General features: G+C 39.0%; 1 protein-coding gene across 1 annotated transcript in view; it reads right to left on the reverse strand.

Annotated features, from left to right (window-relative positions):
• Positions 1 to 1,202: 1,202 nt before the first annotated feature.
• The window catches only part of LOC141003768 (zeta-sarcoglycan-like), a 38,916-nt gene continuing 25,204 nt past the window's right edge, over positions 1,203 to 14,914 (reverse strand). The window contains exons 5-8 of the mRNA XM_073475210.1: positions 14,224 to 14,346; positions 13,476 to 13,548; positions 3,088 to 3,211; positions 1,203 to 1,594 (exon numbers count right to left, since the gene is read on the reverse strand). Coding sequence (XP_073331311.1) covers positions 1,403 to 1,594; positions 3,088 to 3,211; positions 13,476 to 13,548; positions 14,224 to 14,346 — 512 coding nt within the window. The 3' untranslated portion in view covers positions 1,203 to 1,402. The remainder of the gene's footprint in view (positions 1,595 to 3,087; positions 3,212 to 13,475; positions 13,549 to 14,223; positions 14,347 to 14,914) is intronic.

A 14,914-nucleotide genomic window follows, 5' to 3' on the forward strand; every position in this document is an offset into this window, starting at 1 on the left:
TTCACAGTGTATGTTCAAAGCATAACACCATCACAACGCCACTTAAGGAAGACTCAGTGTAGGTAGTGGACAGGGCCGCTAACAGTTCTTACCAAAGCAGTCGGTCTCTGCCGCAAGGGCGATGACGGAGGATGAGGAAGTGGAGTGGAGCGAGGCAGACCTGCTGACACATGGCTGCCTGCCTCGCTCTCAGCTGCAGTGCCAAGGTCAGCCAGCCTCGTGTCAACGGTTATGTATAGAACCCTAAAAAAGATGCAAGATAAAGACGATATGAATTGTATTATCATGTAAAAAAGTTGCTGTTTATAAACTTTTGACGTCATCCGTATTAGCAGATTGAGGATTTTCAATAGTCATGGAATTTTTTCAGAGCACTTAAAGTATTTCCATCCATGTCAAAGTTAATATTATAATATTAAAAGCTCTAGAATTGGTACTAAATGGACCTTGTGGTGAGATCTTTTTCTCAGCTGCAGTCTTTCAAGGTCAAGAATGAAGCCAAAATGGGCGAGAAGCCTTAGTTGTTGTTCTCCGAAAAAAAAGAAAATCTGAACATCTGCAATTCCATGAAAATTGGGAAAACTCCATCTGCTGATGAAGATAATTTGATATGCTCTAAAGCTCCAGAACAGCTGCTAAATGAACCTTCTTAAGAGATCATTTCATCCACTAAATCGCTCGTTTTAGTATCAAAATCATCAGGAAAAGGCAGAATATTTACCTTAAAGTGGAGAAGTCCTGTGAAGCTTTACGTGAACATTCAACACAACATGTTTATGTTGTTAACAGGTCTTAATAGCTTCAAGTGAACTTCAAGTACAATGTGTGCCACATAAAAACATGTTTAATTCCAAATGAAACAGCTGCTGACATAGTGGAAAAAACTAAAATATCTACTGAGATTATAAAAACATGACAGAATTGTGCTTACTTGTGTATTTCTATCAACACAACCTTAATACAGTTAACTTTCTCTCTCCGGCTTCACTGACAGGTTCAACATTGGTCACAATATGACTTCTTTCAAAGCTAAAGGCACCTGTGTTTTACCTTTTCTCATCAATTCTTTCAAAACAGTCACTGTGTGTTTACAATGAACCTAAAGTAGAAAAATAAAGGGTGTTTCCTCGGACTCTAAGGTAGTGGAAATGTTCCTGTTCGTATGTGATATTCCTGATTTCAGAAAGCTGCACTGACTCCTCCAATGCCGGTCGGTGGTACGAGAGTCCTGACCTCCGACAGACCCGTGCAAGCGGTGGACTCGGATGCTTCTGTGCTTATCTGAACTCAGCTCAGACAGTGAAGAGTTTGAGCTCCATCTCCGTCCTACTCTCCATCAAACGGAGGAGTCTCAATCTCTGTGGAGCACATGTTGAAGGTTTCACCGATCATTGCTCCCAGGTCAGCTCCACAGGCAGATATTGCTCATGGCCTGGCAGGTGGAACTGCTCTCTGCAGGAGAGAGGTAGATCTTGCCGCTGGGGCAGACGCACACCTCGTATACGGCCTGCTCCTGGGAGGCCTGAGTGGGCGACGCGGTGTAGACGCCGTCAGGGAGGCTACCCAGCTGAATGATGTTGGCGTCTAAAAGTATCTGGGAGGAAAAACATCAAGACACATGCTGGAAGTCATTCAAATAACATCGCCCAGAAGTGCCCTGAAGTGATGCATTACCAAGTGGAAATGATAAATGACTCTGGAGCAATCAGTAAATACAATATGACAGGTGGAGTGAAATACAGCAGCACTGATCTGGTGAGGCAGGATATGCAGTGAAGGAAGAACTCCATCTCAATATTAAAAGATTTGAAATACAAAATTGTTCATTTTCTGCCATGCTAGCAGCATGGCTCCAGGGATGGCAATGTTAGTTGGTCAGTCCACCACTGGATTGGATGGATTACCATGTTCAGAGATTCATGTGCCCCTCAGGATGAATTCTAGTAACTTTAATTTAAAACTTAACTTTTAAAATCCATGACAGCTTTGTGTTTATGGCTAATTAGAAGGTGCTAAACTAAGATAGTGTTGACCAATCCTGTTTGAGTGGGCTTTGGTTGTATGCAGGTGAAACGCATTGGCCAAAATGCAATCTAAGAACCCATCAAATGTCGTCTAACACTGATTTAGCTTTTTATTGGCTTTTTTAAAACAAATGTATCTTCATTTATATGCAGAAACTCTCAAAAGAAAACATCAGTTTATGTGTTCAAAAAGGAGTAGGAATATAGACTTATTCAATCCTACCCCTTCACCACTACCTCTGTATAATCTGTATTTATTATCTCATTAATCCCATAATCTTATTTACACATACATACTGTATGTTACACACATACATATACATACATAAACCCACACGTACATGAAACAAGTACTCGTAATCTTTCTTATATACATCTTTAACTAATTAATTTACATACGTATATATTAACTCATTATTTTTCTTTATCTTATGTACATGTATTAACTCATTATCTTCATCTCATGTGAAATTATATTACTCATTAATAAATAATCTTTATACTGCGTTTGTATACATTACCTATAATAAACCTATTTTCCTTAACTCATAACTCATTATTTAATTAATTCATTGTTATGTTGTGTCCATATATATCTATATATACATCTACTGTGTATTAACTGTATGTTTATAGATATAAGCTGTCCCTCAATTTCAGCTCCACTCTTGCGTCTTACTGTAAGTTGCTAATCAGAACGTAAACAATGAATATACGCCAGCTGCACCGGAAGCCTCAAAGGATTGCACGTTGTCCCCAAAGGCTTAAATGTCTCATACCATAGCCAGTGGATATCGAGGCTGCATGTCTGTTGGACACACGTTTTGGTGCATTTTGGTATGAAACAATGTGATATAACTTTTGCTTGTACAAGGAAACTCCACAGGGTTCCTTAAACAACAAGGAGGGAGACTGTTAAGAAAGCAACAAGAATGTGTGTCCCATCTCACACACTAACTCTGGACTTAAAATTAAAATAAATCACAACTAATTAAGAGGATACAAACAAACAAGGGCACAAAACCAAGCTCTCCACTCCCAACATAACTTTTAACTTCCTCACCTCTCCCTCTGTGGACTCCAGCTGTAGGTCCTTCCGACCGCTGACCTTCAGCGGCCCCTTGGCAGCGCTCACTTCCACCCCTCTGGGAGCCTCCATGGTCAGGGTCCGTGTTGGAGACTCGAGCCTGATGAGAAAAGACGAGCACAGGGTAAGAGATGTAGTGCGTGAACTCATAGATTATATCTGTAGAGGATATTTGCATTATAACTTTCAGTTTGATTTAACATCTGGGGAAGCATTCAAGGTAACATTGCTATTCAGTTCTTATGAATATGCCTGTGTAATTACTTGTTTAGGGCATGATGATGGAATCCAAATGTATTATTTGTTTGACAACAGACCCACAGCAGAGAGGCATTTAAAAACTATCCCACATTTAAAGGGAAAAAAAGCTTATTGATATTTCTGCTGCATAAACATATTTTGGGTGTTAGTTATACCAACATAGTCTCTACCTGTGGAATACTAAAGCCGTTGTTCATGTTTAAGCAGCTCTTCTCATTATTCTAATCCAGTATGGCTCCTAAACAGCCCATAATTGTATCAGCTGATTTTGACCTTCAGCAACACTGAGGCTAATGCAATTTGCATTTTCCTCCCGTGGACTATTTGTTTACACGGGGAAAGATAAGTGCAAGAGCCAATCAATGTGGAATTTGTTTTCATAACTCATAACCGTTTCAAATTGATTTTCTCCCCCCCCCCCCATCTTCCCCAAATCTGTTTTCAATGAATTTTAAATGGAAGACTTTAAGGAGCCGTCTTGAAATCGCTTAAATCTCCATAGCCTGTGAAAGTGACACACATTTCGGATTATGCACTATTGGAATAAGAGGGGGGGAGAAAAGCAAATGAATTTCATCTGCATTTGAAAAGCCTCTTTGACTTTAAATCAGCTTTCAGTAGATACAGTTTAGAGAGGATCTGTGAAATGAGCCTTTGACCTGGGACTGTTTGTGCCCTAGACCTGTTGAAACAGACAAGATAGATTTCTGCTCGGTTGTTTATACTCTTCCACTGAACATTTTTTACTTTTGTTGCTCTCTTAAAAGCTGTTCCAACTAGCAGCAGATAAAATTGGTGTAAATTTGATAATTTATTATGGATAAGCGAAAAAAACATTATTGTATAAAATAAACTTAAGGTATAATTAACTTCACATTTACATTTAGGGCATTTAGCAGATGCTTTTTGTCCAAAGTGACTTACAGTAATTCATACACTGATGGCGGTGGCTGCCATGCACATCAGGAGCAGTTTGGGGTTCAGTATCTTGCCCAAGGACACTTCGACATGCAGACCAAGGGTATCGAACCAGCGATGTTCCGATAACAAGACGCTGGCTCTACCCCTGAGCCACGGCCTCACTTTAAAATTATTTTAAAAACATCCTCAATTGATCTCCTGTAGCAAACAACATACCGTATATCCCCCGAGTCTCAGTCATTCATTAGCAAGCCACAAGAATCAGTGTTGGAGAGCTCCTCGACTTATCATATCTTTCAATAATTATTTCTCAAGCATCCGCTGATTATCCATGGCTTCGATAGAAGAGTTATTAAAAGACCCATTTAAAGCACTTTGCACTGAGCTGTGCAATAAGAAGTTTGTGATATGTGATGTGTGTGTGATATATTCGCTCCATTCAAAGCAGCTCTGTCATCACCAGCTGCACACACACACACGCACACACACACACACACACGCACACACACACAGACACACACACACACACACACACACACACACACACACACACACACACACACACACACACACACACACACACACACAGAGTTGCCAGAAGACAAAGTGCTCAATTTCCAAGAGTGCTTGTTTCAGACACAGTCCAAAATAAAGCATTCAATGAATTAAATTAAATTAAAAATGTCTCTTGGGTTTTATAACCATCCCACACCACTTCCATTTTCATGTACAGAAAACTTAGGGTCTCGTCTCCGAGGCTCCAACAGCAGCATGAAGTCTAAATCACCTTACTGCTGACTGGTTAACATTACAATTACAGTTAATGTTAAATTCATGTTGTTTGTAATACACGACACACATGGGATCTGACTAAAACATTAATTTCACTATTTAACTGCTGGTTCCAAGCTCAAGAATTAACTTCAGATTGGTGGAGTTACCATTTAAATGTGCTAAAGAAAAAAAAGGAAAAGGAAATTTGAACATATGATGACTGGAGAAACTTTAATTTAGTAATAGATAGCATGTCTCAAAAATGCTAGAAGTTGTGGTATTTTTGGTTATGTGGTATCAATTATAAGGAAAAAGTAGTTGATTTGGAAATTAATGTCCTTCATATCTGCTATCATACTTATTTTCTTTATATTGGCTGAATATTATGCTTGCCTACGTTCATCTGACCCAGACTACACATCAGTACTAATTCATGGAAAAGTGGAGACCGTGTTCGAACTGCATTGTCCTTTCCAAGAACCCTCTTAAGACATATCAGTTAACTTCTAGGAAAATTGTTAGAAAACTGTGGGACCCATAAAGTGTCACCAATTAAGACACTGAAATGAAAGTAGGCAGCTTTGATTTGAGACGAATAAATGGAGCTAAATTCAGTTTGTTTTAAATGCGACAATGTTCAGAATCTTTCAGTTGCTAAAACAAAGATCCATCCTCCTCAGTACCAAGGAGCTTCTTGTACCCAGAATATTTAATATTTAAGGACATCTTGCTCCGACCAGAAAACTCTGATATGTAAAACACTCACTGCAGATAACCTATGTGATATTTGCACTCATATCAGCTGTTGACAACAGGCTCTTCCGTTCTCTGGGAAATCCGAGCAGCTTTTCTTGCTGCATTCAAGATGACCTTTCCACAGAAAGGTCACCGTATCGCAGAGCTGTATGGGACCAAATGTGCTGATGGCCATCGCTGAAGTCGCAGTGGATAAGGTTGGTTTAAATACTGCATATCTACTCAAGTAACCGAGGGGATTCCAAAGGTGAAAGTCAAGTTTATTTATATTTCACTATCACATACAGGCTCTCAATGGGCTTTACAGACCTGCAGCAGAAATACATCCACACTTGTTCCTGTTGCTATTCTGGCTGACATGAAAATGTCTCACTATACAGCGCCTGAATAAAACTACCTTTGCAAAGACATCAACCAACAAAGCTAGATATATAATGAATATAATGAGCCTCAGGGCACCCTTCAGACTCCGCTGTGCAGTTCTCCCACACAACTTACAAAGACTATATTTTTTATCTTTATATATTTTCTGTTTGATTTAATGTTTACTCATTTTAATTTTTTCCCCTGTTAAAATCTAATTTTGTGTCTTCTTTCATTGCCTTGTGTGTCCTTTATACCTTGTCTTAATTCTTTCTCATGTCTCATGTACAGCACATCAAAATGCTTTTTTCTTTATTAAAAACGTGCTACAAATTAACTTGCCATATCGAGTGCAGGTATACTGACATACTGTACATCACTGAAGAGTCGGATGTGTCAAGTATTTTTGTAGTTCAAAGTTGATCACATATTCAAGTACAAGCTGTTTTAAACCACTGTCACTGGGAGTCAGAAAAACTTTGTAATGTGCACACCGTTTCTATCTTGGGCATTTTCTGCATTGCGATTTCTCATCATTTACCAAGAAAACAGATATATCAGCAATAAAATAATATCTGCTGATATATTTTCAGAATGGATGACCTAGATAAAATGTATCTTGCAGCCATGTGACACATATAACTCACACAAATTTAAATATCAGATACAAACATCACTGCATACCCATCACAAGCTGGACACAACCTGTTTCAACTTCTCCTCTCTGGCAGGCGCTTCAGAACAATCTATGTCAACACAACCACACATAACAGTTTCTTCCCACATGTCATCAGTTAAATCAGTCACAGTGTCAACAAACTTCGAGCACCAAACATCCACCTACTTCTATTACAGACCATATTTCTACAGCTTTTATATGCACATTTTTTAAAACATATCATCATGCTCTGTTACTGTCAATATAAATACTGCTTGCTGTACATAAATGTAGATAATTGTTTTTAATATACTGTATATGCACCTACTTTCTTTGCACATGCTACTGTACAGTTCTGTCTTATACTATTCACCATCCTTTACTCTTAAATTCCATTTATCCAGTTTTTGTTTTTCAGTTTCTGACTGATAAAACATTCAATAAAAATATGAATAAGGAGCTCACTTAAAACTATGTCCATCAAGTGACGGCATAACATAAAACCTGGAGTACATCCAGCCATCGTCATCTAAACCAATCATCAGTGGTCGACATCGTCATCTTCCCCACAAATTTTATAACAAAGACACATCATCCTCACTCTTCATGGCCATTTAGATAGCAAGACAGATGGAATAACATCTCACACTGTTAGACCTGCATTTTGTACTACAAGTGTCAGAGGTGACAACTAATTTGATTGTTTGAGTAATTCTTTAAGCAAATATGAAACACATTTGCTTTCTCCAGCTTCTCAAATGTGATGATTGTACTGGCTTTATTAGCTATGTGATGCAGCTGACATTTGTGGAGTTTTGACAACCTTGTGCACCAATGACAGATGTTGTTTATTTATACTGACAGAACCTAAACCCAATTATTTCCCCTGTATCTGCATGTACTGTTCTCTGCTGTCCAAACATTTCACTAATGCTATCACAAAAACAAAGAACCACCGCATTTCTTTGCTGCAGTCAAAACTAGAAATAAAAGACAACACTCTAGCTGCACTACATCTCAATCCAACCACATTGGTGGGAAAGAAAGTTCAGAGCTAAGTGGCACCAAGAAGAGTTGTTCTGTTCTGCCTTTATCTTCTTAATGAACCTGTCACTCTCGTGTGGACACAGCTACTGCAGAGACTGTCCTGAAAGCTGCTGGAGTGAAAGTACGTGGCTGGCTGTGCTGCAAACAGACTTTAAAACCTGGAGAGACGGCGAAGTCTAGCAGCGGAAAGTTGTGGAGAAAATCAAATTGAAAGCGGTTTTCCTGCTCTCTGATGCACGGCCTGGAAATGTACCATGTGATGTCTGCGCTGTAAGGGAGCTGAGAGCCTTCAAATCCTGTCTGGTCTGCCTTTGCGTCTTAAAGTCAGACTTGTCTCCCTTCAGATTCCCATGTGAGTTTTAAGCAGCGTTTTTATTTACAGCGTGCAAGAAAAAAAATTGTTCTTGTTGAGACCTGGAGATTTTTTGTCACACTGATCAGACATCCATGTACCATCTGTCCTCCATACATGTCAAGAGAATACTAAGGCTCTGTGAATGTGAACAAACTACATGATCACAGTGAAATGTTCAGTGATACTACACTGCAGCTTTACCAAATGAATATCACAGCATTTATCACGGAGCTTCCCTGCCTGCTCAGATGGATTTGGGCCATGTGCATCAGGAATCAGAGCACCATCCTCCGGAGTAAGATGCAAAATGATCCGATTATGTAATTGACAGAAATATTTTCATATTTAGGCCTGTAATATCTGGTTGGAAGCTGCTTCTATTATCAAACTGAGTGGGCAGCCAACTGGGGAGTGAAAACATGCATCCTCAGAGCTAAATTTCCTGCCATTAACCATCTTGATTTCTGTCCTCAACACTCAGCGCTGGAGGGTATTTTGAGAGTGAAACTGAGAGGTGACTGTCAGGTGAAGGAGCTGATCAGAGCCCCACAAGAGCTATGACTAAGGAGTAATGAAGCTGTGAGCAGAGAGCAGGACATGACAAACTGACATGTCTCCTCTGTGGGACTATATCCACTTTATTACTGCACTGCCCTTGTTTTAGAGACCTCAACATCAAGGCCCCTGCTCCTGATAGCTCCTCAGCACAGGTGCAATTCTTCACGAGTCACCAAACACAAACATGTTTCCTGGGTTTTGGGGCGTCAATTGACGAAGAGGATGCACTGAGGAGTAAAATAAAAAAGAGAGTGAAATACGAGTTGAGGGGGACCAAAACAACTAATGGACTTTAAATCAATCACACTACTCAACTGTTAACCTTCTGCACTACTGTCTTTGCCTCATAAGAGTCACACTTCACTGAAGCCTCAATGATTAGTTGATAAATCAATAGGTCTATCGACAGAGAATTACAGGTTCTGGTGTTTTAGACTTTGAATTTGAAGACGTCACCTTGGGGTCTTGGAAATAAGTAATTGTAATTGATAAATAAAGAAGATAATAATCATTTGTCATGGTCCTACTTTTCACCCACATTTAGCTGCTACAAGTGCAGTAACAGTATTCCATACTGCTAACACTGCTATGACACAACAAACTTTACCCATCATCAGATTTCATTCTCTCTAGTGCAATTTATTTTCAAAGGAAACTTTTAGGTTTAATTAATGGCAGCATTCATGTTAGGCCTGCAACCAACGGTTATTTTATTTATCAATTAATGTGCTAAGTGTTTAATACATTGATTAATATTTTAGTTCATTAAATGTAAGGAAAATACTGAAGAATTCTCTTAACAATATCCCAGAGCCCAAATTGACGTCTTCAAATGTTTTTTTTGTCCGACCAACAGTCCAAAACCCAAAGACACTTCATTTACTGACACACATAACAGAGAAAAGCAGCAAATTCTTACATTTAAAAAGCTGGAACTGGCAAATGTTTGACATTTTGCTTGAAAAATGACTGACATGGTTAATGAATTGTCAAAGTAGTTAGCAATTAAAACGGTTTAGATTAATAATTGCAATCCTAATTCTTGTGTCCTCACTTGTATTTATAGTAAGTCTTGTGGAAATATAAACCTGTATATCACCCTCACTTAATGAGCCTTTATAGATTGCAACTACCAGTGAAATTTGAAGCACACATAGATAAACTGTAGAAATCGAAAAGTAATTAAAAACCAGCAGAATCATTAAACTCAAAGTATATTCAATTATTCTGAAGCAGAATAATGATGACAAATGAAGACAAACTTGAGTGCCAGTGTACACAGATACAGAGCTTGGGGAGACGAACAGGTGCTTCAAAGTAAAGGAAGATCTCAGGTGGCTTCTTTGATTCCGTCGCAGCTCTGTTCTTCTCCCAGACTACACTTGGCATGCAGTGAAATAAAACGCATCACAAAGAGAGAAAATGATATTTCTTCAAAGAGGAAGTGAAGGGCAACATGGACGCGAGCCAAACCGGATCTGTATCATCCAGAGAGGTTTACTAACAGGTGGCGAGTGGTTTACAAAGAGGGTTCAAGTGTAGGGTTATGGAGAGATGGCTGAAAAGTCCCTGAGCCACATCTATAAATAATGTGGAATAAGACGCCAGTTGTGACACAGACTGTGGATTTTTAAAAGAAACCTCCATTTTTGTGATAACATAGGTATGTTAGCGTGAAAAGGGAATTTTCATTTTATATTTGAGAAAGAGTCTTTACTGTCACCCTAATTATACAGTATGATGTCATCATACTGGATGATGAATTAGATTTACACATGTGTAATCAGTCATCCGGCTATGCCAGCTCATAATTTACTGTCTGGATTTATAATGAAAAAGTGTCTGCTTTGGTACCATTAAAAGCAACCACAGAGTGAGTTGTCACAGATGGTGCTGATTTTCTGCTAAATGATGGGGACTGGGTCTTTATGTCAAATCATATTACACAGGATTGTAGATGAATCACCTGCCACAAGGAAAGATTGTACGAGCTACATTGTGGATTGTGTTGTCAGTCTGTGTTGGAAAAAGTGTTTTTGGTTATTCTGAACGACCACATTCGAATGTGGAGATGTGATGGCGATTGAATATGGGGACAGGGGGGTACATTTCAGACTGTCCCTCCTGGAAGGTATTTACAGTGTTAGGGGGTTCGTTTACATCAAAGGTGACAGAAGTAGTAACTTGAGAGAGAAGTTCAAATCATGTCAGATTGTAGATTTAAAGAAATGGTCAGAAGGAGGTTTCCGATGGTATTCAACCCTCTGATGAGCAGCTGAAGATGCATAATGGCTGCTTTATGCTTATTCTTTATTTCTTACTTCCCTGTCTTCTTCTTTTCCTACAACTTAAGGAGACTAAAGTTCTTTTTAATGGGTCACAAACTGAGAACATTGTGTCATGGTCCCAGGTTTTAGTTTTGTGATTTCCTGTTTGATGTTGAAAGTTTATCCTCATGGGTCATGTTCTTCTTTCCACTTCCTGTCTTTGTTTGTTTTCCTGCCCTTTTTCCTTCACACCTGTGTTCCATTAGTTAATCACTCCCTGTGTATTTAAGCCTGTGTTTTCCCCAAACTCTTCGTTGGTCTGTCTGTTTTCATCCCGCGTCTCTGAGTTCCTTGTCTGATCCCTGGTCTATCTTTTACCTGCGTTTGTTGCTTGTGTTATACTGCTTTGAACTTTGTTTTTTGGTTTGTGCTTAGTTTAGTGTTTAGCTTGTGGATTACTACCGTTTTGTTGCCAGCCTTTTGTGTTGCATTTTGGATTATCTGGATTATAGCTTTGGTTACATTAAAGTGTGCTTTTTGTTGTGTTACCTGCCTGTCTCTGAGTGTCTTGCGTTTGGGTCCATTTTTGGACAATCTTGACAAATTTGGCTGACTAAATCAGTAATAATTGTGTAATTGGCAATGATTGGCAATCGCCCCTCCAATGGATGAAGGCAATCTGTCCCAAAACTCTGGTTTGGAATTGAAAATGAAATCATTTTTGGAAGGAAAAATTATATTTACATACAACTTTTGTCCACACAACACAGGAAGGATATGATAGAGCTGTGTAGCATTGTGTGTTCTTTAAAAGGCCCTTATAAAATGTATTTTCTCAATTTGTTGTTTACTATAAGCGATTGGGTGCCATTTTTTCCCTCCTGCACTTCAACTTTGATTATTGCTCATTCAGCGAAGATTATTTCATTTTGTAGAGAAATACTTTGGGGGGTTTAAACCTTTAAGCTAAAACCTTTAATGGAAAGTGAATTTCTCTTCTTCACAGCCAAGAAATAACTGTACCAAGTGTGGTTTTGGTTATATAAATGTGAAAAGAAATGTTTGCACTGGACAAAAATTTTGTTCAAAAGCTTGAGATGTTTTCCTTTGTTCCAGCAGCATTTTGATGATTATGTATTAACAGATGACAGGATAGATTGCACGTTTTCCAGTAAAAGTTGCTCAAAAGCAATTAAAAAGTGATATTTTTTATACAACAGTATTGAAGAGGTTTACAAGTGAGATGCTGCTGTACTGATGGTGGCTTGTTTACTTTGCCCACAGCCAAATTAGACTCTGAGAATTAAAAAAAACACAACAACATGATCACAAAACATGTTGTTGGGCTTGAATTAATAGCCCACATGATTTCTCCATTTTGCTTTTTTAATACTACTGTATGACTTAATATAAAAATATTCTCTGATGTGGTGTTTGGAAAATAAATTGGGTTTAGATAAAAGGAGCGTTTATTTGAAGCCCTGACAGTTATGTTTTTTCATCTGCTTGTTTGGAAATATTTCAGTGAAGGAAGCCTGTCATTTCGAAGCAGCCTGGAGAAATTGTGAATTTTTGAAAACGCAGTATGTTTTAAATTAAAGCACACAAACACAATCAAACTTTGACAAAGCATAAATTAAATATGTTTGATCAAATATGCATTTAAATGGAAGTAAATCAGAATCCTGTTGAAGCACAGAACATGTTGGAGCTTTTGAATTTTCTCCCGTTCACTTGCCTCTCGTTAAGATTTTGACCACATTGCAGATGGTCACCCCTGAGCTGAGCCTGTGTGTGTCAGTCCAGTGCAAGTGTGTGTGTGCTCGCTTTAAAGTGGACCTCATCAGTATTCCTCTCACTCTGGAGGAATTAGATGCCAGAACACTGCTTTTTCTGCCAACTTTGATCCCAACCCTCCCTTCAGGACCAGTAAGGTGGACAACAAACCAAACTCGTTATAGCTCGTTAATGGACCGACACAGGGCTCAGAGCCCCAGGCGGAGTGCAGTGGGGATCACATGCACGGGCGTGTACGAGTCTAATAAGCATCTCAACCTTACCCACTTTCCCTATGCTCTCTCGATGCTTTAATCAATTCCTGACTGCTATAGAGAATAACTAACCAATTAGCTCACCCCTCAGCTGTGAAATTAATATAATGGTCAAATCTAGTTTTAAATTTGTGTGATAACGAGCCAACCAGTAGATGCTTGAGAATAATGATCCTGGTGAATAATGGTTCCTGCCACGTGTTTTTTTTTTCCCTTAGTGCAGCCATCGACTTTGAAATGCCATGGAACATTTATCATCATCATTTGAAGATCTTCATTTTAATTGAACAGGATATGAACATGTGGCATTAAGCTTTAATGAATTTCTGTAAAGTCAATGAATATGAACTTACTTAAGGTCTTCAGAAGCCCTCGTCTGGATCAGGGGAGTTTCTACTGAATGTCCAAACACGGCGCCTTCCGAGCCTAGCAAAAAAAAAAACTTTTAAAATTCAGCAAAAGATACCACCAATCAATACTTAGTACTTAATGTGTCTATAGCACAAAAAACTGTTTCAAAAAATGTCTTAGGGTGATTTAACACCTAACCTGTCAGGTTAGGTTCTAATGAATTCTGGAACATTTGCCCGTTTGTTTATGCTGGTATCAATCAAACCCTGGTATGGACCAAATAACCAAGACCATCTTCTTGCTTCCAAGTGAGCTCCAGTTTTGTGAAAGCAAGAAGGACCAACCACAGGATTTTGCAATCGCTAGGACAGGAGGAGAGACATCAGTCACTGTCTAGTCGAGTGAGCGTTGAGCAGTTGCAAGTGCGTAGGGAGGGTGGGGCTCGCACTTGTCACAGCCCCTTGCATTTTGTGCATACTAGGGATCGGACTATAAAAGACATTCACAATAAGTTGATCGTGGTGAATTTTCATTATTAGGATAATCAGCAATCTGCATTTAGAAAAAAGGTGATTACAAAGTAATCCTCCCTGTAATATTACTGTTCAAGACACCTCTTGTGATTTGATTATTGATTGTCAATATCAATAATGCTCTTAACAAGTTGTTTCATCGTAGGCTCTTTGTGACACCAGAGAGCATTCAGCATACTGTTCACATACAGTAAAGGTACAGTAAAGTGCATTTTACCTGTGACGGTGAACTTTTCAGTCGTCATGATGACCTCCTCCTCATTTGCAGTGAACAGCAGTTTGCCTCCATCTTTACTTCGTACCTCCAGCCTTTGACACTGGGCCTCCACAGCCTCAGGTCCTGCAGAAAGAGACATCCTCAACGGAGCTTCTGGCTTTCAGCAAAAAAACAACTACAGATGTTGCTGCCTGCACTTTAAACGAGGTGCTCGAAATCAAATTGCAGCACTTGTACACTGAGAATTTAACCTATTTGTATTTGTTTGGAGTGACTGCATTGTTCAAAACTTTATGAACCATTCGAGGACTGAACATTTATTTTAGTGTGATAATTAAAAAGGATTAAAGAACAGATTTCCACCTAAAAAGTTGTATTAGTCCACAAATCCAACAGTTATGTTCTTTTTGTAAATGGTGCAGTCAAATAAAGGTTGCCTTGCGTTTTTCTGGCCTTGCAAATCAGCTTTGGGAAACCATGTTTGGGCAAGTGAGCAATCTGAAATACTGTGCAGAGTGCTTGCTGTGCAAATGAAAGGCGTCTAACAAAGCTGGATCAGCCATGCTTTTACAATGGATGAAGAGAAATCAGTAATCTGTTCCGCTGGTGAGGAATATTAATTCCAGTTCTCCAGACTTTGGTGTTTTTCCAGATGTGCATGCAGAAACTTTTTAACGTCTCTCTTCCTGGC

The sequence above is a fragment of the Pagrus major genome, chromosome 10 (assembly GCF_040436345.1).
Source record: "Pagrus major chromosome 10, Pma_NU_1.0".
Lineage (NCBI taxonomy): Eukaryota > Metazoa > Chordata > Actinopteri > Spariformes > Sparidae > Pagrus > Pagrus major.